A 24914-nucleotide genomic window follows, 5' to 3' on the forward strand; every position below is an offset into this window, starting at 1 on the left:
TGATTGTGAACGAACCTGTTATCAGGCGAGTAGTAGTAGATCAAATGCCTAGTACTAGTACTCTTTCTTATCTTTCTTACCATAAGCACATAAGCAAGACGCAGGATAAGACAAGCCACTGCAGACGCCTAACGACGACATCATCGTGTATGTTATAGATAAGTCAAGGATGATGACATGCGCTCCCGATGCGGTGGGCGAGCTTAGTCAGGCAACAAACAACCGGCCGGCATCCGTCATCGATCCCGTGAGTCAATCAATCAATCAATCAATGATGAAAGGAAGGAAGGAAAAGACTCCAACCGTACTAATTTAGCTGCGTCCTTCGCTACGTTCTTCTTCTGCATGTTCTTTTTTCTTTTTCCCTCTTCCTTTCCTTTACCCCCCCACCGTTGCCTGACTATCCCACCTCTCAAACTCCTCGATCCCTTCAGTGGAAATTAATTCTGACTGTGTGGTTTCATTCTTTGCCCTCGCACTTCATGCGCTCTGACCACCGAGGAATCCTACCGTAGCCGCTGTCACCGCATTTCTCTCCGACGAGCCGATTCCTTATCTTTCTCACACAGTTCAACGAATTGATTGCACTGCGATTGACCCCGAGTCGGCCCCCCTTTCCCCTCTCCCACCCAAAACCTCAAGCCCTCGACATGGCGACACCGTTGTCAGGCGACAGCCTCGTCCCCATGGCCGAATCCGTACCTTTGACGTCGCGCGAAGCAGCGTCTGGACTGCTTGGCTCCATTTCGCTCACCTGCTGGATTTTCCTTCTTGTAGGAATGACCCTATACCCAACAGGACTGGGTGTGCCTGTGTGAAGCAAGCTATGCTGATTGGGGACTGTGCATAGGTTCCTCAGCTCATCGAGAACTACCGCAACGGCAACGCCGAAGCCATCTCCCTCCTCTTCCTCTTTGTCTGGTTCGTCGGCGACATCACCAACCTCATCGGCGGCGCCTGGGCCGGCCTAGTCCCCGTCATTGTCGCCATTGCCGTCTACTTCTGTATCGCAGACGGCGTCCTCATCAGCCAATGTCTGTACTATAAGGCCCGCAACTCGCGCCAAGCCGCGGCGCGCCATCGTCGGAGACGCTCCTCCGTGGAAACCCCGGACACGGTCACGCCCTTGCTGGGCCGACGGTTCAGCGACGCGGTCGAGCACCATCGTCCGGTTGCGCGCCGGGCGGAGGGTTATGTCCAGGGCAGTACCTCGGGGCCCGAAGACACTCTCGCGAAGATCGTTGAGGAGAATGACGTCGGTCGCAAGGCGTGGGTCAAGAATTTCAGCAGTGTGCTGGCTATCTGCGTCATCGGCATGGCGGGCTGGACCATGGCCTGGCAGACGGGCGTCTGGAAGCCAGCCCCCAAGGAGGTGGATGGCGGAGTGGACATGGCACCGGGCGCGATGGTGCTGGGATATATTAGCGCGCTTTGCTATCTGGGGTGAGTTCATATGCATTCAGCAAATTCATGGTGTTGGCAGTTTGGGGGTTGTAGTTGTTGGGAGGGAAAATTTGGGTGCTAACAAACAACAGTGCGCGTCTGCCGCAGATCTATAAGAACTACTGCGAAAAGTCATGCGAGGGTATGTGTCACCCTGTGTCACCCCGCCGGAGGCCGGGCCCGGATTTGCTGACACTTCATACATACAGGACTTTCACTTCTGTTCTTCATCCTTTCCCTCATGGGAAATCTGACTTATGGCGCTGGGGTAAGGCCAAGTCTGGACTTGATTCTGAGAGTCAATGGGCTGACTGTTTGCATCTACAGATTCTCTGCCACTCCACGGAGCGGAACTATATCATCACAAACGTGCCGTGGCTGATTGGCTCCTTGGGCACAATGATCGAGGATGTGACGATATTCATCCAATTTCGACTCTATGCTGTTCGGAACCCCGAGGATACGGTATAGATGTTTTCTTATACATCTAATTTTGTTTGATTAAACTATGCGGCTGGTTTAGCGTGTCTTATCTTTGTGCTGGCAGGTTGTTGGGGTTGTTGTGCTTTACTATGTATTGGGCGGTTGCTGCTTCTGAAAAGCTTTTTTGCTTGCCTTTCCGTGCGACTGCTTCATCTTGTATAATTATCTCAAAAGACATCTTGTAATTCATGACCATTACAAGCAGAGTAGCATGTGGTGGCTATCACATGCATGTTCTAATTCGGCATGAAGGCCTAGACCGGCGGTCTACAGGATCTGAAATGCGGTTTGATTACAATCTACCAAACAATCCGGGGACGAGGTTTTGCTCATGGTCGCATGACAGACATTGCAGGAGAGCTGGGGCACCTAAGCTCGAAACGTAGCTAAGCAACAAGCATAACACGACATAGAAATCAAAACGAGTACGGAACAGCCCTCCGTACAAACTTTTGACTATAAAGATCCCACGGGGCCCGGAATCCTAGCGTCATCCGGGTCCAGTACCTCTGTCACGTCGAAAAGCCCATCATGCAAGCCGGAGCGCCCAGTCCCACCGGATAGCCATTGTCCGTTTGATTCGTTGTTCTTTTAATTTTCCCATTTTGATCTTCGTGTGGTCGAGAATTGTTAGGTACAGGAGATGCGAGGGGGCGAGAAGAGGGAGATAGAAGATGATAGGAAACGAGGAAGCAAATAGGAAGTGATGAGGGGGAATCCAGATCCAATGAAAAGCGGATTTAGGACATTTAGTCGAAAAGACCGAAGCCCATGTCCTCGTCGGACTCCTCCTTCTCTGTAGGGGATGTATTAGCCAACTGCTGCTATCATGATGATCGCGAGCGGATCGAATCGGTTGATGGAAAAAGAAACACATACCCTCCTCCTTCTTCTCCTCAGCAGCCTCGGCGGGGGCAGCAGCGCCACCGGCAGCAGCGGCGGGGGCGGCAGCGGCGGGACCACCGGAGCCAACGTTGGTCAGGAGATCCTTGATGTCCTTGCCCTCGAGAGCCTGTAGGTAGAGAAAAACCAGCGGTGAGCGTCTGAATTTGATAGTAGAGATGAAATCGATCGGAAGTCGTTGCGGAATGTTGGTGGAGAGGATTGCGCAGGTCGCGGAAGTGAAGCACGGATTCAATTAGATTGTATTTACCTTGGCGAAGATGGAAGTCCAGATGGGCTCGATCTCAGCAACCTTGGCGGCGGAGATGAGGGTCTGGAGCTTGTCGGCCTGTGTTCAATGGAAAAAAGAGTCCTAGTCAGCTTTGATTGTTCCCATGTTCCTTGCTGAAAAAAGCCATGCGCGAGATATCCGGATTTCCCTTCCCCTTGCCCTGGTCGAGTTGGAACCGTGTCGCAGCTTTCTTTTTTGAAGATTGGTGAAAATTTCCATCGCTGTATCAATAGCCGTTCTCCGATTTGCCTTCTCTTTTTCTTTTCGCGACCTTGTACTTCGTCTTGTCGCCTTTCCGATATTCCCAGCACCGTTTCCATGCGACTCAAGGGGGGGAGGGTCCTCCAGATATCAAATACCAGACACAATGATAACCGAGTCAACGTTCAATCAAGGACAATGGGGAATACGTACGGTGACCTCGACGCCGTCATCGGCGAGGATGAGGGCCGCGTAGGAGCAAGCGAGCTCAGCAGTAGACATGATGGTCGACGGGAGGTTGGACTGGACTGGAGTCTCGAGAGGGATGGGGATTAGGGGAAGAGGAAAAAGGACGAAGGGGACTTTTTTGTAACTGGCCTGGTCGAGAAGGGGAGTCGGACGAGGGAGTGACTAACGCTTCACCCACTACGGAAGTTGTGTGTTTCCGCCGCGTCAAAGCCCTCGCTTAGGGCTGCTCCGTCTTGGGTTTAGCGCCAGTACATCCGTGACTTCCACCCTAGTCCCGATACGGTCATGCCGCTCGGCGATGCCATCATCATCATCATCTACTGCTCTGCTCCGTAATCTACTTACTCCGTACTTACTCATTTATCATCATCTGATGCTGCCGGGTCATTATTCCAGACCAACCTTGCTTCCCCTTTTCACTCTCGCACGGCGCATTTGGTTTGGTTTCATACATACTACTTCTAAACCCTCTAATCCACACCTCATCTCCTTCCCTCCCTCTCCCCTCCCCCCTCACCTTTGTATCTACACCTTTGCGCATCATGGACTCCCCCGCCGTCCCCGCCCCGCTGAATCCCAAGGAGCAACCCATCCTCGAGCGCCTCCTGCGCACCCGCGATGCGCTCCTCCTCCTCAAACAAGACAAGTCGACCTACATCAAATCCCGCGACGTGCTCCCGATGTACGAAGAGGTTATTGCCGAGGTGGAGAAGCTCAATGCCGTTCGGAAGGAAGAAGACCGCCGGCTGACACATAACCGACGTTAGCACTGAGTGGGCCTGTGCATGAAGATTCGATTGTGCGATGGTGTCGCTGACTTTCTCCTTTTTTGGGGGGTTGGATCTAGTGGATTATGTCCTCGACGATTGTTTCCAGTTGATCTCCTTGCTATTCTTGACGGTGGGGAGAAACAATGAAGCTCCGGCGCTGTAGGTCCCTCATTGATTGATCGCCCAACTGCCCTGTCCGCCGTCATCTGACTTTTATCGCGTGTAGATACTCTCTTGCGACCACGGTTCAGGTATGTGGTTGTGCTGGGTTGTTTCCCGGTCCCCGGTTCTAACACCCCCGACTCTAGCGACTCCTCGACCACCTCGAAGAAGCGGGCTTCTACAGCGCTAAAGACCTGAGCTCGATCACCAAGACTCTCGCCAACACGAACGAGACCCTCGAGCGCTGTCGCGATGCGTACTCGCCTGCCCTGATCACGCTGTTGGAAAGTCGCCTGGAGAAGTGCCAATTGCAGCTCGAGAAGCTACAGAGCGGGCTCGCCAAACTGAGCCCGGGGTTGGCGTCCATCCATGAGACGCTGGTCTCGGTTCTGCGGTCGACCTCCGCCGTCAATACTCGTTCAAAGGTAGGACTTCTCGGTGGTTTCGCACGAGCCCGCTAACCTAGCCACCAGTTCTCGGCCTCGGAGGTCAACAACCTGCGCGAGCAGCTGAAGAAAGTCCAAGCGAGCATGAAGGACGGAAAATTTGTCGATGCAGATGGCGTACCCCTATCTGGGGCTCAGGATGCGACTAAGACTCTACTGGAACGGTGCTGGCGCTGGACGGAGATTGTTCTGGAACGGTACGTTGACGCTGCTCACTGACCTGTCCGAAAACTAGTCGCTGACTCTATCGTAGGGAAGGCAAGATTGATGAGCGCTTCCAAGAACAATACGACCGGTTGATCGATATCAAAAACCAGCTCGATCGGCTTTCCGTCACACAGGCGTGGTCTCTCCGCGAGACGGATCTTTTCGGCTACCAGCGGAAACTTGACCGCATCGATGAAGCGCGGGTCAATGGGAATTTCGTCGACAATGAGGGGAACGTGGCGGATGTCCATGCGCAAAGGGTAGGGGTGATCCGAGACGGGGACGGGTTATGGGATGTGCGCTGACTGGTGGGTGGTTACAGACTTTGCTCTATCTGATCCGACGAAGCTACGGATACATCTATTCCCTGTTGATCTCATCCGAGCCAGTTTCGGAGGCCTTGCTGCCGGTGTACAATCAGCTACAGACGCTGCGCAAATGCCTGCTGGAGGTGCAGGAGTCCGGGGGAGTGTCTAATTCGCGCGAGCTTTACCCGTACAGCATGAAGGCGTGTATTTCCCGGCGTATCTGGTTCGGTTCAAGCTAACCGTTGTGACAGTTGAACTCGATTGACAACATGCGGGTGGATGGCAAGTTCTACGTGGGAACTGATATCCCCGAAGGACAGGGCAGTGTGAATGCCTTGTTGGCGGAATGCTATGATATTGTGTGGGAGTTGCGGGCAGCCGTGACGGATGAGGAGAAGTCTGCATGAGAAGGTGATGATGCTGCTGCTGTTGTTCTCAATTTTGTTGTTGTTGTTGTTGCTGTTTATGCTGTTGCTATCATTTTATGTGTAGTTATTAACTAATGGCGGGGCAGGCTCACTTGAACTACTGACTTATGTGCGAGAAGGAAAGGGTGGTGGACTTTTGGACCCGAGGTGTTTGGCGTACTGACGATGATTGTAATTGTGATTGTGATTTTTCTATTCCATGTTTAGTGACAAATGTGAGATGTGAGACTAGGTTACTAGTGAGTAATGCCTGATTACATCATTTTCCGCTCCACCCGCCCGGGTTGATGTCAGCCCCACTTCCACATGCCTGCTTGCTTATACTCATACAATGTCATTGAAAGTAAATAATCAACAACATCTCCTCCCACTTAATCTATCCACTTTCTTCTTTTTCTTCCTACTTCATACGCCTCGCTATACTAGCCCAGCCCCATTCACCCCCCCCCCCCCCGTCAACAACCACTAACAACCATGACAGAAACCCTACGCCCCGCCTTTGTCGACCGCCCGCGGCCCCTGCTCTCCTACGGGATTCCCTTCCCCGCCGCCGCCGCCCACCATGTCGACGACCTGTTCCACGCCTCCCGAGTCTACATCATCTGCTCCGGATCCCTGGCGCGCAACACCGACGCACTGGACCGACTGGTCGCCGCAATTGGCGAGAAGAAAGTGGTCGGGAAACGGATCGGCATGCAGAGCCACACGCTCTGGTCCGAGGTCCTGGAGGTTGCGAACGCCGCGCGAGAAGTCGAAGCCGATTGCTTGATTACTCTGGGGGCTGGCAGCCTGACCGATGCAGCCAAAGTGATTGCGTTGGTGAGTCGGTCGATCGTTCTCTAACCTATCACCCCACTATGAGCCCCCCGATCCCCGGAGGGAAATGCACACAATGTACATTACGAACTGGCTGTCGGGTCGTATCTAAATCTATACTATGACCCCGCAGCCGAGCCCATCCACCCACCCACCAGATACATATACATCCAGCACCCAACCACCACCACTGCCACCACAATTACCATTAAAAAAATGCATAAACAAACAACTAATACTCTTCCCCCGATAAGGCCCTAGCCAACAACGCAACGACAATGACGGACCTCGCCACCCTCCCCACGGGCCCCTCCCAATCCCCAGACCTCCACCCGCCCTCCATCCCGATCATCTCGATCCCCACCTCTCTCTCCGCCGGCGAATACAGCTCGTTCGCAGGCGCGACGCACGACACGACACGCCGGAAGCACACGTTCCGATACCCGATCCGGGGCCCGGGGCTGGTGATCCTGGACCCGGCGCTGACGACGACGACGCCGGCGCGGGTGTGGCTGTCGACGGGGGTGCGCGCCGTGGACCACGGGGTCGAGACCTACTGCGCCGTGCGGGGCACGACCACCGAGACGGACCAGCTGTCCCTGCACGCGCTGGGCCTGCTGGTCCCCGGCTTGATCCGGACCGCCCGCGACCCCGCGGACGCCGAGGCGCGGCTGGACTGTCAGCTTGGCTCGGTGGATGCCATGGCGGCCGTGACGGCCGAGCAGGGCGCGCTGCAGTTGGGGGCGAGTCATGGGATCGGGCATCAGGTTGGTCTCTCCTTACACCTAGACATAAACATAAACATAAACGTACACCCGGACCTCGGCGCTTGGGTTTCCTCCTCGTTCTTGTCAATCAGGACCTTGGTTCTGGATTGGTGGGGTTGGAAAGACCTTTGGAAAGGCAGAACTAAGGACATAAAGGCTAACACCAAGGGGCGATGTTTCCCCCGCCCCGAACGTCTATAGTTAGGTCCCCTCGGCGTCGGTCACGGCGAAACCTCCTGCATCCTGCTGCCTGCCGTCTGCAAGTACAATGCGGCGCACGGGGCGAATCGGGACCGGCAGGAGAAGCTGAAGCAGTTCCTCGTCAAACGGGCCGAGGTGGTGGAGGTCTTGCGCCGCCAGGGGAAGGAGGAGCTGGACCAGGTGGATCTGGGCGATGTGTTGGACGCGGTCATCCGCGAGCTGGGCATGCCCCGCTCCCTCCGCGAGGTTGGGGTCGGCCGGGACCAGCTGGACTGCCTGGCGGAGAATAGTCTGCACGATCGGTGGTGTCAGACGAATCCCGTGCCCCTGAAGGAGAAGAGCCAGGTGTTGGAGATTTTGGAGATGGTGGTGCAGTGAGAGGTCAGGAAGGAGGTATAGTTATGGCCAACACGGGAGTGTACCAGACTATATATATCGATAGACGGTTCCCGAAGCGTCAACACATCTTACACTTTGGGCCTTGCGGCGAGCTACGACAAAATCCTCATTCCAAACATCATCAGTGCTCCAATACACCCGAACACGACACGACATAATAGATCTCTAGCTCAATTATAACTAGTACGTAGCTCCTTCCTACCTACGCAAAGCATCAAGCACCTGTATCGCTGTACAAAGTAACAAAAAAGAACCCGGTATTTCCATAGCCCTAACATCAACTCATAATGATATCGAAGAAAAAATCAGTTGAAATAGCTGCGAATCGCCGCCTGGTTATCCGGGTTCACACCGGCCAGGATCTGATCCGCGTTCAAGCCCGTCGTGGCCACCAACTGCTTCGCCGAGTTGGCCACCCGACCAGCTGTCTGGCCCTGCAGAGTCTCCGCCTCCAACGCCTGCACAATGTATCCGAACACCTTGTCGGCGTTCGACAGCACAGCCGGGTTTTGTCTATTTCTGGTTAGCCTCTAATCACTGCACTGCTCGAACAGCGGACTTACTGGTCAATGAGCTGGGCAAGGAAGGAATAAGCGTAGGGGGCGGCCTCCTCATCGAAGGTAATCGGCAAAGTGGTCAACCACGTAGCCACAACCTCCTGCGCGTTTTGCACCTTGCTCGAGTTGTAGTGCAGAATCTTGGCGATACTTGCCGACGCATTCTCCGTGGCAAACACGTGCTCTTCCGTGCGCGCCTGGTTGATTTGCGTCACCTGCAGCAGGCTAGGGATGCTGGCTGCCACAAAGTCGCTCCAGGCGGCGCCACCCTTCTGCGCCGCAACACCCACACCGTAGGCAGCAGCCTGTCGGTTAGCCGCGTTGGCATCCTGCAGACCGGCCGCCAGCGGCTGCATGATGTGATCCTTGTACTTCCAAGACTCCTGGCCGCAGAACTCCAGGACATCGTCCATAATGCACAGAGCCCATTGACGCTGGGTCGGGTCTTGGCTGCTGATAAACGCATCGTAGAAAGGCATAAGCTGTTCCCAAGCAGGCAGGAATGTCGTGCCTTGGTTCTTGAAAATGGTGTGGAAGGCCTTGTTCATGTCACTAAGCAGGTTCTGGTCGTCCTCGATGGCGTACTCATAGTCCAGGTTATCGTCCTCACCGTCATCGGCCTCGGCGCGATCTTCCAAGCGGGCCTTGACACGGACCTGGTAATCCTCTAGCGTCGACTTGGACGACTCGATGAATGCCTGCATGTGCTGCTGGGTGAGGCAGTTCTGGCCCACAACTTCCACCGACTCGTAGAAGCACTGGTACATCTCAGCGAGCGTGTCCACGGTAGGCTCAGCGCTCAAAACCTCGATGATCTTCTCAGCAACCTTGTTCCAGATGCCAGCGAACCCACTAGACTGTTCGCCGTGGGCCTTCTTGTAGGAGTTGAGAAGCTGAGGAATGAGCTTAGCCGACGACACCCGCACAGGATCGTGGAAGAAGAATGCAAGTCCTGGAACGGCGATCTTCTCCATCGTGTCCAACACGTAGGGCTCGAAGGCACCCTCCAAGATCTGAGCGTAGATGGTGATCAGCTCAATAGCAGTGTTCTTGTCCTCCAGCGCGCTGGTCTTGATACCGATGATCTTGCCCTTGAGAGGCACCAGCTCCCAGCCCTCATCCTGATCGACTTGGTCAATCTGATCCTCGTCATCGAGCAACTGGATGTCAGCCTTAGCGGCCGCAACACTCAACAAAGGCGGCATCACGCCCGGAAGATAGGGAACGAAGTCCTGCCCCAACACCCGGCACATGCGGCCCCAGCAGTGGAGCAAGTACTGCGATTGCGGGTCATCTGCATCGACAATGTTGGCCTGGATGTTGCCCAGCAGCTGTACCAGGTTCAGAGCATCTTGACCCATCTTTTCCTTGCCAACAGCCAGAGCAATGAGGGTGGCACACTCCATGGCCTTGGCACGGAGCAGGCGATACTCCTTGGATTGCTCTTCCTTTAGAACGTTGAACAACAATGGCATCAGGGTATCGTAGTATTGATCGAAAGCGTTCTCGGCGGAGTCGGCGATGGTAGCGATGGTAGATAGAGCCTGCTCCTGCACGTAGCGCTTAGGGCTGCGCAGCAGCTGGAGAAGGTGACGCAGAAGTTCAGCCAAGTAGGGCTCAAGGACCTTCCTCTCCGCCTCTTCGCAGAAGTTCACCAGGGCTGCAGCGGCGTGAGCCTGAACGCGGGGCTCAGTGCTGTCGAGTACGGGAATGATGTTGGTAAGCACCACAGAATGGTACTTCTCTTGCATGGTGCCAGCAAAGTCTGTGCTCATTTGACCCAAGGCATTGCAGCCGGCATACCGCACGCGCGGGTGGGGGTCTTGAAGAGCGGGGACAACCAACTGAAGAACCTGGTCAAGTTCACCAACCATCAAGTCGCGGCAACCTTCCGAGATGGCCGAAATAGCCATGAGCGCGGCATGGCGATCGCGCCAAGCAGAAGAAGACATCATACGAGGAATCCACGCAAATGTAGCGGGCAAGATAACCTGGCCTCCGAGCTTGTTGGCCAACCGGTCCATGCACTGTTCACCGGCAACATGGTTGAGGTCGCTCTCTTCCAGATCAAGCTGATAAGGTCAGTGTTGGTCCAAACTCTTTGCGAAGCAGCGCTCAAATCAACTCACATCCTCAGAAGCGTTCCATTCTTCAGCATCATCGTCATCAATACCGATGTCGGTCATCAGACTCAGACATTGAGTGACCATCTGCTGTGCGAACTCGGGGTTTTTCTTGCACATTGAGGGAGCATAGTCGGCAAAAGTGGCCATCAGTTCCAAGGCATTTTGACGGACTTGATCACTGAGATCCTTATCGGCAATCACACTGATACTGAAAGTGACCAAGTTGTTGAACATGGTCTTGAACATCTTGGGGCAGATCTCAGCCAACTCGATGAGTGCCAAGAAGGCAGAAGAGAGTTCGTCGCTCTCAGACGACTCCTTGAGCGGGGGCAAGATGTTGAGCAAGTCGGGCATGAGCGGGAAGAACTTAGGTTGCGACTTCTTGGAGATCGAACGGAAGAACGAAGCGAAGGCCTCCATGGCTGCAATGCGCACCTATACCCCTGGTCAATACTCCATCGAGAAAGTTTCCAGCGGAAAACATACCGAAACAACGTCATCCTTGAAGCCCTTGCTGAAGACACCAACCACGGCATCCTCGTGAGACTTTTCGATGATCCCGGGAGTGGTCGAGAAGATGCGGAAAGCGGCCTCACGCAGACCAGCCTCGGGGGACTGACTAGCCTGGAAAAGGACCCCCAGCAACTCGGGCCATTGATCGCCTGCACACCGTTGTCAGCAAGTAAACAGGACCCTCTCCCATCAAACAATGTGCATACCGTTATCGGTGTACTGTCTGGCGATCTCAGCCACGGCATCTCCGATCTTCTTGCGAACGTCGGTGACGGACTCGCTCGTCAGGCAAGTCACCAGCTTTTGCCGGATGATTAATCTTTGTTCTCCGGTCAGGGTCGAGAAGAGCTCCTTGGCCTCGTTGGAAATGGGATCTTTGCGGGTCTTGGTCGCCATTCTTCTGAACAGAACAGCGGAGAAGGAGCGGGTCTAGAGAAGACGAACGATGAGCATTTGGGACCTATAGACCGCATGGCTGAATACACGATCTGGACGGATGGAAACACATCCAGCCCGCCCACCCGTTGTATTCTTTGTTCCGGATAGCGCAACACCTACCAAGACATCCTCCGCACCCTGAATCTGCTCCGCTAAGCCCATCAGCAGAACATCAGGGCGGTTCTGAATCCAATCATTGTTCAACTGTTCTTCCGCCTGGGTACGGACCGCATTGTCGGGGGTAGAGAGGGCGCGCAACAGCTGCGAGAGAGCCGAGTGGACCTCGGGAGGGAGCAATGACATTTTAACGGACTGGATTCAATCAATCTAGACAGTTAACCCGCCAAAACTGCTTAGATTGAGGTATAGAAGAACGCGGGTTCAGCGCTTGAACCCGGGGGGTTGTGTGGTGTCGGGTTGGGGGTGGGTTAAGGTGGGAAGGAAGGAGGTTGTTTAGGCTCTCTGGGAAATATTGTTTTTGGTGGGGGGGCGGCAGCGAAAAAAAAGTTCGTGACAGGTTGATTGGAGGGAAGGCGGTCGGAAGCCTTCAAGCAAAGATCGTGGACTGAATATTGATTCTGGAATAATTAAAAAAGAAAAGCGCAACTCAGCATTGCAGCCGATCAGAAAACGGCAGGTGGACACCAAGCAACGGAGGAAGAGAAAAGAGGAAGAAGAGGGGAAAGTTGAAAGGGGAAGAAAGCCTTAGAGAGAGAGACAAGAAAGAGGTTTAGTTGGGTAAAGTCACTAAAGTGAAGAAAGAGAGAGGGAGGGGGGGAGGGGGAAGTGTACAATTGGTATTGGTCCCGTATCCAGTGGGATAATTCATCCACTAATGCAGTGGTAAAAATCGAAAACAGCAAACAATACAGAGTAGTACTACAATACGGTGGACTGCCAACGGGCTAGTCCTAGTCCGGACTAAGCCTAGATTCTCCAGGCACTGATCTGCCCATTCAGGCATCGGTTCAGGCATCCCAGGCAACCAGCTCAGCATTCAATCGGCAGATCATCAGCACAATTATGCGCAGATGAGTACTATTTACTACCTCCATTGGTTGATATTACAATGTCCACTCAGCAATTCAAGCCGCTTCTCGTCTTTGTTCTTGTTCTTTTCACCTCGCTTCTGAAATCTACCTCAGCCCAAAGAAACTTCACCATGCGGATGTGAATCAGGGAATCTAACACTACGTGCGCACTTTGACCAGGGTACCATCGCGCCAAACAATACCCTCAATTTGCGAGATGTCAAATCGGGAAGAGAAAGAAGAAGGGAGAGAAAACCCCAGAAAGATCGCCAATAGAGTTACACAGATACGAGATGGGCTATGACAAACATTAGACAAACAGGAAAGTAAAGAGACATAATTACATATAGCTTTCTATCTTCGTACGCAACCACGACCTTGGATTTCACCGAGAAGTAGCCCGGCCTAGGATGAATACACCCGCAATCACCGCGGCCAAGGTCACAATCGCTCCAGGCAACAGTAGCTCGTTGGGAACCCCGGCAATGAACTGCTCCTCGGCGTGGTGTGCAGGGAAGGACTGAGCCCGGGGGGGCTTGGCCACTAGCACCTCCTCCTCGGTTCGTTCCTCAGAGATCACACTTTTCTCCTCGACAGGACGGGTCGGAGCTGGTTGAGGATCCAGCGTAGCCGGAATTGGAGGCTGGCTAGGATCGTGCACGAACAGATCGACCTTGTCTCTATGCGACAGACGCGCGAGACTCACAGCATCAGACAGATCCTGATCCGTGGTGATTGAAACGGTGTCGCCTTCGTTGTCCATATAACTGAGAGCATAGCCCGTGTTGCTGAGCTTGCCGTCTTCGCTGATTGGAGCACCGCCGACGGCCTCTACCTCGGGACCCAATTTGGCCGATACTTGAGCGACCAGCTCGGCGACACCGGCAGCAGGAAGAACATTAACGCGGTGCACTCGTCCACTGGGAGCCTTGAATTTGAACGGAAACGAGATGTGTTCCGCATGGTGCGGCTCCGCGTATTCCGAATGCTCATCCCCACCGTGGTGGGAGGCAGACTCGTTGGGGAGAACGCTGTCCCGAGTGTCATAACTAGCCTTGGGTGACTCGGGGCTGATCACTGACCGCTGAGCGGGCTGCTGGCTCCCTGAGACCATTGAGTCTGACTCGTGGTCCATTGAGAGCCAGAACTTGTTCCATGCGGGGCCCTCGTCGTCCTGTGACGACATGGTATTGATCTGCTGGGATATTAGATTCAGGAGCATTGAAAGCTTGGATTCAAACTGACCTGTTCCAGAGTCGCATATGTCAACTTGAGCACATCCACCATACCCACAATCTCGCCTGCATCGTTCATAACAGGCAGGTTCAGGTAGTGTCCGTCTAAATATCTCTGCTATTAGCCCTGTTCTCTAACATGATCTCAAGCTGGTGTACATACCATGCATTTTCCGAAGCGCAGCTTGGATACTCATGTCGCTGGGGGCAAAATCCGGGTGAGGGGTCATGACGCGAACAACACTGCAAGTGGCGGGGTCAAGTCCCGGAGCAATGACACGCAGTACGATGTCCTTGCTGGTGAAGATGCCGGTAATAGAGCCCTGGTCCTGTACGAGAAGGGCGGTGGTATGGTGCTCTTTCATCAAAGCAGCCGCTTCCTTGACAGTTGTGCGGACAGAGACGGTGGTCGGGGGCATGCCATCTAGGACAGACTCCAGCGTCGGGCCGGACATCTTATGCCGCAAAGCTTCGACGTACTGAATGATTTGCTGGGGCTGGCTGGAGCCGAGTTCGGTCTGGACACCTTCCAAGGCATCGTAGAGTTTGCGGGAAGAGCTGTAGGCACGCTCCAGTTTCTCCATCGCATCGTAGAAGCATTTCGTAATATCAAGCACACCGGAGATGTCCTGATTCTCATCCATGACGGGCAAATGGCGGAATCCCTTGCGCACCATCAGATCGAGAGCATCGGTGGCGCTTGTGTCGGTCCTGGCGCAAAGAGGGTTCTTGGTCATGATCTCAGCCACCGTGACTTCACGCGCCTTGTGGCCTGCTCCCACCACCCGGAAAGCGAGATCCTTCGCGGTGAAGATACCAGAGATACGGTCATCATCGTCGGTAACCAGTACGCAGTCTTCTCTCTTAGCGGCCATCAACTGGGCGGCTTCGGCAATGGTAGTATTAGGCTTAATCTGCAGGGCTTGGCTGGGTTTCAAAGCAAGAACGGTGCCGGGAGGAGCTTTGCGAGAACGGTTTGCTCTGGTCGTGTGTTGGCGCTTCTTGTTGAGGTCGGCCTCCAATTTTCGCCGAATCGCCTGGATTGAAGGAGTAGTTAGAATTGAGTCCATGCTGGGATGACCCCCTTTAAGCAAATTTTCCTTATGTTTTCATGTTCTCGCAACTCCATGGAGATGGCTTCAGACTTCGACCCATGTTACGACTGATCACCGGTGCAGCGAAGTAGAGAGAGAGAGAAAAAAAAACCCTCAAGAAGAGAATCAAGTGGAGAATCAAGCATACCTCATCGCGCTTGGACTGATTTTGACGCTGTCGACTGCTGGCAGCACTCATGGTGTTGCTTCCAATATCGCTGGACGCGGTCTGCGGGGTGTGTACAGTGGAGGAAGTGTCCGGGCGAGGACGAGGAATGTGACTGTCTTGAAAGTCGGGCAGCCTGCCTCTGCCGACCGTTTTGTGGTTGATGGTTCCTTTAAAAGTGGGTGTGGATGACATGTCCCCGGTCGGTGACTGGCGGAGCTGACTTAAAGTCGGTCTGTGTTTGGACGAACCGGTTCAAAAAGAGAAGCGGAGACTAACAGCCTGATTGTAGACAACCGGGACTTTAAGGAGATAGAGAGAGGGAGACTAGTCTTCTCGGAACGGGAGGAGAGAGAGATGCAACCACGCAAAGACAAGAAGGAACAGAGAGTGAAAACGAGGAAGAACTTTGAGGATGAAGTTGATTCACAAGAAAGATACGGTACAAACCAGGGGAGGGGAGGGAGGGAGGTAGGGAGAGTGGGGGGGGAGAAAGAATAGGAATTGGGGACGAAGAAGGAGGTTTCCCAACTTAGTTCTAGTTCGGCCAAACTATTTACTTGTTATTGACAGTTTCAACTCTCAGGGTGGGAAGTGGACGACGGAGACTGCATCTTTCTCCCCCCTCCCAATGGGACCACTTCAATACATACAGAACCACCCACCCTCCGCCACGCATGCCATCCACCAAGCCATCAAGATCCGCAGGAGTAAACAAAATACCGTATTAGTGTACCGTAATGATGGATCGGCCATTGCCACTAAACCATTCAAGGGGAAAATTGAATGTGAGTCGGGACTCGATTTCATCAGGCCGAAAGCACGTGAACGGATCACCCAGCCCAACCCAGCTCGCTCCGTCAAAGGCGGTCAGGCCACTTTCTAATCAGGTCACATGAGAGGAAATGCTACTGCCTGAGGCATGAAAATACTACCCCCACATCAGCCACACTTCCACACCTCAGGCACTCAACAGGTCCCAAGGCATCAAGGCACAAATCCTGGGAAGCCTCAATCCCGTGACCCGCCTCGCTTAAGGGCATAGGGCTCCCACACAAACCCGACACAACCTCATCCCGAGTGAGCGAGAGACTCCGGTGCCTTTACGACGACAACCAACCCCGACAACCAAGTACGCGCTCAACCCCTCTCCCTTCCCCCGATTTTTCCTGACTTCCAGTCTCTGACCCGCCGCCACAGAAAAATCCGTCAAGATGGTCAAGAAGAGGGCGAACAAGTAAGAACAACCGATAAACCACCCTGATTTTGCTTGTTCCCACACAACTATATTCAAAATCCACATATCCAATCTCCGAAATCATGCTCTGGACTGTCAAATCGCACGCATCCGCACATACATACGCCGGGACCTGAACAGCAATTCGAACGATACATGAAGAGATCACATCCCGAATCGAATCAATTCGAAAAGAGGCCCGGCGGATATGTCTTATCGGTAGTGATTTGTTCGACAGACATGAAGATGGAGTGGATTTCCCAAGACACTTTGGGGAAAAAATAATGCATCACAAGTCTGTTCAACGGGTTAGAAACTAACGCTTCTCTCCTATAGCGGTCGCAACAAGAACGGCCGCGGCCACGTCAAGCCCGTGCGCTGCTCCAACTGCGCGCGCTGCACCCCCAAGGACAAGGCCATCAAGAGATTCACCATCCGCAACATGGTTGAGTCCGCTGCCATCCGTACGTTCCACCGATCTAATCACCGCAAAATCCCATCTTCGTTGTACCGCGCGCCGCCTATTGTTCGTTCCACAGAAGAGTTGGACCTGATCGACTTCATTGAGTATCGGAGAGACGAGTTGGTGGACTTTTCGACCGCCGCAGGAACTGAGCAATAGGCCGCCGGACAAACATGAAACGACATGGGCCCCGCGACTGACATCTCTTTTCTGCAGGTGATATCTCCGACGCCTCCGTCTTCACTGACTACGCCGTCCCCAAGATGTACCTCAAGCTGCAGTACTGTGTCTCCTGCGCTATCCACGGCAAGATCGTCCGGTACGAATAGGACCCTTCCAAGCATGGCTGTCGCTCGATGCTGACCTTATCTTGCAGTGTCCGCTCCCGGGAAGGTCGTCGCAACCGTGCCCCTCCTCCTCGCATCAGGTACAACAAGGACGGCAAGAAGCTGAGCCCCCCTCAGGCTGCTAAGGCCAACTAAGGGAAAGGAAATGGAATGAATCATTAATCACTTTTTTCCCTCGAAAGAGAACAAAAATGGAATTAGTTTGAAAAAGGGCCAATTCCTGCTCGGCGTAACGCTCTTCTCTTGATCATGTGTGCTTGATGAAACCATCTTTTTCTTTACTTTTCAATGAACGGGATTCAGTTACGGGGTTTGAAAAAAACGGATCATCAAAAGTTTTAAGGGACTCTCAGGATATATTGTAGATACATCAGATATTGACCCGCAGACAAAGGAGCCACGCAGTCGCATCTCTTCCTCTTTGGAAGACATCGATATTGAATGTTTCCATTCGGGTAAATGCTTTAGCTACTGCCTTTGGCCCTGTATTGCATGTGTTGATCAGAATATGCTAGACTTGCCATGTTCTCTCAATATAAGCAGTCTACCCGGACTCAAGGGTACAAATAACCCTTCTCGAAATAGTTCCCATACATATCAACAATGCCGCTGCGTCCCTTGGGGGTCGGATTTCGTATTATCTTCACTTCTCCTTTCCAGTGGCCTTCCACAAACTGTTGCATGGATTGCATAGAGGATGATGCCCCTGCTAACGAAGAGAAGCTCGGGGAAGGAGGAGTTTGAAAAGAGGAGATTGTAGTGGAAGGAGAGAGATGAGAGGAGCCTATGGTCCCCACTGTATCCCGTCGCTTTCGATCGCGCCTTACCCCTTCTTCATACTCTATCTTTTTAGCGCGTCGGAAGGCAGCCAGCTCGGCGACAAGATCTACTATCGGGACTTCAACTTGAGATTCTGCGATGGCAGAGCTTCTCATGCCCGCTGTAGTAGTCGACGGACCTTCCGGGTGACCATCTCTTGCGGTAAATGCGGAGCCTACCGAAATAGTCCTCGATCTAGCTTGCGGTGTGAATTGCTGACCTGAACTGATTGATTTTGGAGATGAAGTGGCGTTTGATTCCAGGTGTCCAGAGAGCCTGGGGTCTTCATCTTCTGGTATCAACGAGACCTTTTCATTCAAAACGGCCATGGGAAAGTATTTTCCTGAATAGCCATCTGGAACTCCACACTCTTCCTCGCCGAAGAAGCTGAAGTCATCAACGGCTGCTGACCAAAGGTTTTCGGAGTCCTGGTCTCCAGTACTTGATTTCAAGGTACCAGCCTGGTAGCTGGTAGGTCTCCATCGAGTCAACCTAGCGCGACCCTGAGCTGGGGATGTTGGCGTAATTTCAAGTACAATCCGGCGCAAGGCAAATAAGGATCGAGCACTCTCTTGTTCGGCTTGCAGTCGAGCTTGACCTGGTGGAAGCGAGTAATCTGATCCTGCCTGAAGCGTAGCTAGTAATGATTCGTTCGAGCAGGCTGTTATAAAACGGATCAATGACGCAAGAATCGGCGACTTTGCGGGTACATGAGATGGAACGTCAGTCAATACAAGCTGTTCTAGATGAGACATGTGGGAAGGATGCAGATGTGGATAATAGTGACTTCCTCTGCTATTCCGGCGAGGAAGGCCCTTAGGACGCCTAGAAAGCAGTTCCTGGACTTTCTGAGCGCGGGGATCATCTATCGCCACTGGAGAGGAACACAGTGTTTGGCTGCCTAATGTGTCGATACTACTATCCAGGATGCTGGAGATACTGGAGGTCGACAATTCGTGAGGCAGTCGGGGCGATGGAGTGGTGAAGCCAGAATGTCTCACGCCCTCTCTATTGACATCTGGAACGTCAACTGCTTCAGGTGCAAAGACTGAACCACGTCGCCATTGAGATAATGGCTCGTCTTCATACAAAGTAGGACTGGTGTTGCAGTCAGCAATGCGTGACGGCGGGTTTGATGGCCGAGGTAATGGAGTGCCGTCGAGCTCATAAATGGGCGTGGAATCCGTTGGTAGCTCATGAATCTCGTTGGTGGACTCTAGCTCTGGTATACGCGGTTCACCGTGATTACTTCCTGCCGGGAGTTCGGGCAAAAGTGCGTCGGGTGATGTGGCATCCTTTGCGGGTACTTCAGCGGAGCAGAGCGCATGGTGGGCTCTAAGATATGTAAGGTTTTTCTTAGCAGCAGAGCCCAAGATAGGGACTAGTTTCTCAGCCCCTGGAAGATCCTGACGGTCCTCATTTGCAGAAGCTAGCGAACGCTGTCGTCTATTGATGGATTCAGCAGTATTGACCGTCCCGACGTCAAGAGCGTGCAGACAAGACGAAGCGAGGAGGCTTGCTGCTCCTTCTACTGAAATGAGGTTGTCCGAGATATAAAGATGGGTTATACCAACTTCTGATAAGTCTTCAACCCAGGAACTTCCTGTTAGTGGCTGGGTCAATGCTGCCATATATTTCTCATCCAGCATAGGGCTACTTAGAAACCTTTGCATCGACGAGAGGGGTATTGACTGAGATCCGCCAATCGGACTGCCCCATGCTCCAGACCTTCTCGGGCTAAGTTCTGCGGTGACATTGCTTGTGGGTCGAAAGCAGGCTTGCAGCAGAGACCTCACAGCCATATCAGTAAGAAGATTGTTGCGCAAGTCAAGAAACCGAACACGATAGCCAATGGCGTTAGCAAGAAACTCCGCATCGTTATCTTTCAGCCCGATGCCTCGTAGCTTGAGTACTTGAAGGCATTCTAGTTGTGATAAAGCCGACAGAACCAAGTGATCTCTAGCAGGGGTAGTATAGGATAAATCGAGGTAGGTCAATTCAGGGAAGTACATCAGCGTCTCTGCAATGCCCTGTGAGGTTGTGTTGTATTCACTGTCCGCCAGTAGTAAGCGAATGTTGTACGTGCGGGAAGTTGTTGCTTCATCTTCAACACCCCTACTAGCGCCCTTCAGAGCCATCATGGCATTATGATCGAAAAAAGGCAACTTGGATACTATGAGAGACTGGAGGTTTGGCAGAGAGTCTAGAATCTCCCTCAGCCACTCTGGACGTGGACCACCATAGATTTCTGACAAGGCCGGGGGTAGATGCAGCGTATGAGTGAGCATCCGCACCTCGAGACGGGCATACTTGAGTGTCCGCCTGAACCTTGTCAAAGCGACTGCATGGCATATCTTTCGTCAGCGCTAAGATTCCAACACCCTCCCCAAAGACCGGGGTATCATACCGTAGACGGCATCATTTTCAGTCCCAAAGTGTGAAGCAGGGTCACCCCATAGAAACGGCATGAACAGCCCATGCCATCGCCGACAAACCAAAGCAGCAGCGCAAAGGTCGCTTGATGGGATGTACTGCGATATAATGGACCATGCATCGCGGGCTGTAGCAGACTGATAGGATGGTGGCACTGTGTCCATGGTTGCTACATGTGGGTTGGTTGGGGGCCTTGGTTCTCTTAGTGATTTCTCGGGCTAGTCTGGAACCACTATATCTTCTTTTTTTCTCAGACGGAGTAGGGACGAGATCAGGAGGCAGCGTTCTTTGAAATACGAGGAAGTTCCAGCAAGCTTAACAGATTGGGACGATCATTTGGTTGTCATAAAGTCGGGGGCCAAGAAACGCTCGGCCCCAAATCTGCAGTCAGCGCGCCGGGCACTGCCACGGGGTGCGATGGGGCGTAGGAAGACACCAAGGATCCATAAGGCAATAAGCTTGTGGATTCTGATTTGCTGTCCGTAAGCACGAACGACATTTGAGGTCGCGAAGACCGCCTCGTGGTCAATGATCGAGGCAGACAGCTGTCAGGAAAGCAGAGAAGGAAAGAAGGTCTCTATGGTTCTGGGGATCATTAAGCCCATGGAATGAACTGAGTCCTTACTGAATCTGGCAAGCTGACGGGCAGGTACCCGTCTGACGTCATCCCCCGCTTCGTCTGCAAAACACTCCAAATCATCACAAAAAGCCGCCAGAGAACCTTTACCATGCAGTCCTTATAGCATTTTCTTCTTCGTTTTTCGTTCCTGCTGAGCGCATTCTTTCTACCTCGAGTCCCTGGCTGAGGATGGGATCCTGGCAACAAAATACTCGGATGATGCACTATATCGGGGAATTCGTTGATCTCGACCCCGACAAATCCGATATGGTCGCTGACTTTATTTCTCTGATTGAAGCACTTCGAGAAGGGCTCGCACATATCAATGATGGTTTTCGCATACCGGACTCTCAGATCAATTTGTTATTTCTCACCAAGCTCAAAGAGTGTACTGGTTGGAGGGACTGGGCTACGACAATGCTGCGAGATAGCCGCATAAATGCCTCCAACCCAGAGGACCGGATGTCATTCCAAGAGCTGGCGAGTCTGGCCATGAAGCAGGAAAGTCTGCGACAATTGCCAGGGAAGGGAAGGAAAGAAAACGCAATCTCAGAGCGAGGCTTTGCGTCTCCGCGGAAGACGTCAATGGATCCTGATACTCTGACTCAAGATGACATAAACGCCTTTGTCGTCCAGCGAATGACCCATGACGAGCAGATACACAGTCGCAGCAAAAGTGTACGAGGCCACAACAAAAGGCCGAGCCAAGAAGAAATCAACGACTATGTGATTGAACAGATGCATCGCGAGCAAGCGGAAAAATCTCACAGCGGCCAGCAAGCGCGAGCGCAAGCACCACCGCATCAGCCCCATCGCGGGCCAAAGCAGTGTTCATTCTGTGGCGATAGGCATCATCAGATCACAAATTGTTGGCGGCGATGGAGGGTTGCGGTTGAGGCGCCGCAAGGCCAATTTGTGCCGAGGCGTGCTGAATACAAGTTTCAAATACCAGGCCAACCACCTATGTATCGCTCCGGTTTCACGCTCTTCTAAAGCATGGCTATGGCAACAATAATTATTCACGGTGCTTGGATTCAGGTGCAAAAATTACCCGACTAACGATTGAGTTTCCAGTATAAGCATGGCGTCTAGGAGTTCCTCTGATGGCTGATTTGACACTTCACATTTCATTCTAATGTGTCTGGAGCATTATAGCAATGATCAATTGCACGATTTATTCTCGTGATGAATAGACAGCTTTCTGTAAACAGATAGTTATAGTAGCCCAGTAGGCTTGTGGTAAGCAAGCATTGGGATTTCCAGCTTCTGCGATTCGTACTCCTGAAACACAGCGTCCATATTGTGGGAGGAAGAGTCATTCTGTATGTGCATGCTCCGTAGCCTTGACTGGAGGATTACACAAGCGTTTGCCCATGCACAAACAGTGCCAGCGAGGCCTTCTGCGAGGGAATATGGGCGATCGGGCATGCGGTACAAGGACGAGTCTCGTTTCGAATCATTGTAAGGGGGCGTTTTTTGCGCCTCTAATAGTAATGCGAGTGCTCTTGCAAGAAAGTGGTCGCCTGTTAGCTCGCTTGCATTGGATGCTGCATCAACATTTCCCGTTCGTGCGACGTAGTTACGCCTGGTTGTCTCCATGAAATCCTCATCATACTGAAAGCTGTCATGAAGGAGAAGCAACGACCATGCATTTCCTGCAATCCCATGGCATAAGCCGCCACCCTTGTACAAGATTCCTTCCTCCCAGACCCGATCACACGCCACAGAAATAGCCTTATCCCACTCCGGCTGCCAGGAAGTGGAAACCAAGGAACGATTTCTCCTGGCGCAAGCCATGAGATTCAAGAAGCCGGGGCTGCCGTGACATATTTGAACAAGAGGGCTAGAGCGACGCGAGGATCCATGAAAAGGAAGACTGGTAGGCAGGTGGCCACCATTGGCAATGCATATTTTGCAAAGACCTGTAATTGTCCCAGCTATTAGTGGCCAATAGTTGCGTTCTGCACCGTTGCTGGATTCCTCTGGCTTGCAGGCAAGGAGACTAGAAAGTATACCAGCTTATCGGAGAGAACTGTCAGTTATCGAAACCTTATGATTATTGCAGTGTATATATACTTGCCTATGCCATGTACTCTGGTCATATTGTCAGTTTAGTGCAAAAATATGAGTTGAGAAAAGACTAACGCCCCAAGACTGTACCGGTCTTCCTTCCAATGCCACATCAATGGCAATGCATATTGCTCTCCATGCTTGGAGATGAAGTCTTCTCTACCGTCGATTCCACTCGCAATGATACGGTCGACTAGCCGAGGTATCTCTTTGAAAACCAGTGTTAAGGCCTGCGCTGTCTCATCCTCATAAGTACGCAGTCGAAGGTTGAGCAACGCCCACAGCAAGCCGGCTCGGCCAAATAGAACTTCATCTGATCCCATGAGCGAACCACCATGTGATACCATGTGGCCATTAGTCAGAGCGATCCGCATCGCCTTCTGGATGCATGCCGTATCGTCACCAGGAACTCTTGTCTTCAAGTCCCTTGAGGCAAGGATGCGCAGTATCGGACCAGCCAATGCGCTGGAAGAGCCGAACGGAGACACTCTCTCATGCAGGATTGGCATATCCGGGCCTTCTGGCAATATCCGCTCAATGGCAAGCTGATGAAAGTCCTGAGAGCCAACCCCAAGTGATTTGACTTGGTGGTCTAGGCGCAAGAAGGCCAGAACGATGCCTAAGCTATCATCAGCGGAATACGAACAAAGGGTGATTTGATCAAGGAACGGCGGCCGTTGGTATATGCGGCGACGATATACCTGGAAAACCAGCATAGAAACCAGTATTATGGGATTTTCCCCAATCTTTGAGCGGGGGACAGTTTTACTGTAGAAGAATAGCCCCATGTTTAATAGCCTCTTGGAGCTGCTTCAGTGTATCTTCCAAGGAGCCTTTGCTGATCACGACAGGACTCAGCGTATTGGGGTAGAACTGAGGGCCATTTCCAGTCGACATTGAAGCTATCAGATAGATGACAGATGTAACCTAGAGTCTGTAACAACACAATCGGAGGATTTACAGTAGAGAAAAATGTTCGCAGCTGGAGGAGCTCTTTGTTCATGGAGCAGAAGTGGTTCATGTAGAAGCATAGAAGCAGCCGAAGTTTGATGTGGAAAACATACGGCTGCGTGACATCACTTCTCGACTGCTCAACGCAACCTTCAATACATGAATTTTTGACCCTGGAGTAACCCCATAAGTTGATAAACCCCAAAGACTTGATAACTTTTGAAGGTCGACAGAAGTTGTTCGCTAATGCGTACATGGACCGTATGCTTTCCGAGCCTTTGCTGGTGCTCATTTACAACTGAGCCTTGCAGATGCCCCCCTTTCCACGGCTACAGTGGAAAGGGCTACAGTGGAAAGAAAGCCAATGCAACACCAAATCATTTTTTGGCCTAATATTCGATGATTCGGCGTTGCAGCAGCCGTTGGGACTTTATCTTCGACCCGAACTGAGCCAGTCTTATTGCCCGCGACCTCTTAAGTACTGGCGCAAATCTGAACTCATGGCCATCTTCATGCACAATATCATGGAGGAAGTTTCTTTTCGACAAGAGATTTTGGGCTATCGAAGAGGTCTGTGTGCGCGATCATGAAGTATTTCTGCCTATAGATTTAGAATCATCGATGATGTTCTCGCATGCAGCAAATGGAATGTCAGCCCGACAGTACAGAAGGACTTTCTGCCTCCACAGCATCAGCCACATGATGACAATTACTCGAGCTTGAATGCTTTCTTGACATATAGCCATGAAACATGGGCTCTG

At 52.5% G+C, this 24914-nt stretch overlaps 10 protein-coding genes across 10 annotated transcripts; 5 read left to right on the forward strand and 5 right to left on the reverse strand.

Annotated features, from left to right (window-relative positions):
* The first annotated feature begins 283 nt into the window (after positions 1 to 283).
* BO66DRAFT_392024 (PQ-loop repeat-containing protein) lies at positions 284 to 1711 on the forward strand. The gene is made up of 3 exons (XM_025647397.1): positions 284 to 773; positions 851 to 1585; positions 1653 to 1711. The coding sequence occupies exons 1-2, from the start codon at positions 651 to 653 to the stop codon at positions 1445 to 1447; spliced, it is 720 nt and encodes a 239-aa protein (XP_025504044.1). The 5' UTR covers positions 284 to 650; the 3' UTR covers positions 1448 to 1585; positions 1653 to 1711.
* A 964-nt stretch (positions 1712 to 2675) lies between these two features.
* Positions 2676 to 3583, reverse strand: rpp1 (ribosomal protein P1; the record flags this gene model as incomplete). The annotated part of the gene is made up of 4 exons (XM_025651068.1): positions 2676 to 2722; positions 2806 to 2938; positions 3080 to 3157; positions 3515 to 3583. The coding sequence occupies 4 exons, from the start codon at positions 3581 to 3583 to the stop codon at positions 2676 to 2678; spliced, it is 327 nt and encodes a 108-aa protein (XP_025504045.1).
* Positions 3584 to 4092: 509 nt separating this feature from the next.
* BO66DRAFT_420554 (uncharacterized protein) lies at positions 4093 to 6141 on the forward strand (the record flags this gene model as incomplete). Its single annotated transcript, XM_025649880.1, has 8 exons — positions 4093 to 4312; positions 4398 to 4479; positions 4547 to 4571; positions 4629 to 4907; positions 4956 to 5125; positions 5182 to 5395; positions 5458 to 5643; positions 5695 to 6141. 8 exons carry the CDS (start codon positions 4093 to 4095, stop codon positions 5848 to 5850), a joined length of 1332 nt encoding a protein of 443 aa, XP_025504046.1. The 3' UTR covers positions 5851 to 6141.
* Positions 6142 to 6311: 170 nt separating this feature from the next.
* On the forward strand, positions 6312 to 8234 carry BO66DRAFT_392027 (iron-containing alcohol dehydrogenase). Its single transcript, XM_025647398.1, has 3 exons — positions 6312 to 6690; positions 6942 to 7454; positions 7656 to 8234. Exons 1-3 carry the CDS (start codon positions 6346 to 6348, stop codon positions 8031 to 8033), a joined length of 1236 nt encoding a protein of 411 aa, XP_025504047.1. The 5' UTR covers positions 6312 to 6345; the 3' UTR covers positions 8034 to 8234.
* BO66DRAFT_392030 (nuclear import receptor PSE1) lies at positions 8201 to 12380 on the reverse strand. The gene is made up of 6 exons (XM_025647399.1): positions 11809 to 12380; positions 11457 to 11679; positions 11224 to 11399; positions 10741 to 11172; positions 8618 to 10683; positions 8201 to 8567 (listed from the first exon to the last, which is right to left on the reverse strand). Exons 1-6 carry the CDS (start codon positions 11989 to 11991, stop codon positions 8360 to 8362), a joined length of 3288 nt encoding a protein of 1095 aa, XP_025504048.1. The 5' UTR covers positions 11992 to 12380; the 3' UTR covers positions 8201 to 8359.
* Positions 12381 to 12726: 346 nt separating this feature from the next.
* BO66DRAFT_392031 (CBS and PB1 domain protein) lies at positions 12727 to 15761 on the reverse strand. Its single transcript, XM_025647400.1, has 4 exons — positions 15197 to 15761; positions 14118 to 14991; positions 13965 to 14059; positions 12727 to 13914 (listed from the first exon to the last, which is right to left on the reverse strand). The coding sequence occupies exons 1-4, from the start codon at positions 15407 to 15409 to the stop codon at positions 13105 to 13107; spliced, it is 1992 nt and encodes a 663-aa protein (XP_025504049.1). The 5' UTR covers positions 15410 to 15761; the 3' UTR covers positions 12727 to 13104.
* A 653-nt stretch (positions 15762 to 16414) lies between these two features.
* BO66DRAFT_392033 (40S ribosomal protein eS26) lies at positions 16415 to 17570 on the forward strand. The gene is made up of 4 exons (XM_025647401.1): positions 16415 to 16451; positions 16788 to 16915; positions 17131 to 17233; positions 17291 to 17570. Exons 1-4 carry the CDS (start codon positions 16429 to 16431, stop codon positions 17394 to 17396), a joined length of 360 nt encoding a protein of 119 aa, XP_025504050.1. The 5' UTR covers positions 16415 to 16428; the 3' UTR covers positions 17397 to 17570.
* Positions 17571 to 17584: 14 nt separating this feature from the next.
* Positions 17585 to 20677, reverse strand: BO66DRAFT_374503 (F-box protein; the record flags this gene model as incomplete). Its single annotated transcript, XM_025645599.1, has 2 exons — positions 17585 to 20421; positions 20488 to 20677. 2 exons carry the CDS (start codon positions 20675 to 20677, stop codon positions 17816 to 17818), a joined length of 2796 nt encoding a protein of 931 aa, XP_025504051.1. The 3' UTR covers positions 17585 to 17815.
* Positions 20678 to 21008: 331 nt separating this feature from the next.
* BO66DRAFT_392035 (uncharacterized protein) lies at positions 21009 to 22318 on the forward strand. Its single transcript, XM_025647402.1, has one exon. It carries the CDS (start codon positions 21322 to 21324, stop codon positions 22123 to 22125), a length of 804 nt encoding a protein of 267 aa, XP_025504052.1. The 5' UTR covers positions 21009 to 21321; the 3' UTR covers positions 22126 to 22318.
* A 29-nt stretch (positions 22319 to 22347) lies between these two features.
* BO66DRAFT_420561 (lanthionine synthetase C family protein) lies at positions 22348 to 24198 on the reverse strand (the record flags this gene model as incomplete). Its single annotated transcript, XM_025649881.1, has 3 exons — positions 23972 to 24198; positions 23278 to 23826; positions 22348 to 23134 (listed from the first exon to the last, which is right to left on the reverse strand). The coding sequence occupies exons 1-3, from the start codon at positions 24097 to 24099 to the stop codon at positions 22348 to 22350; spliced, it is 1464 nt and encodes a 487-aa protein (XP_025504053.1). The 5' UTR covers positions 24100 to 24198.
* Between the last annotated feature and the right edge of the window lie 716 nt (positions 24199 to 24914).

The sequence above is a fragment of the Aspergillus aculeatinus genome (assembly GCF_003184765.1).
Source record: "Aspergillus aculeatinus CBS 121060 unplaced genomic scaffold BO66scaffold_24, whole genome shotgun sequence".
Classification (NCBI taxonomy): Eukaryota; Fungi; Ascomycota; class Eurotiomycetes; order Eurotiales; family Aspergillaceae; genus Aspergillus; species Aspergillus aculeatinus.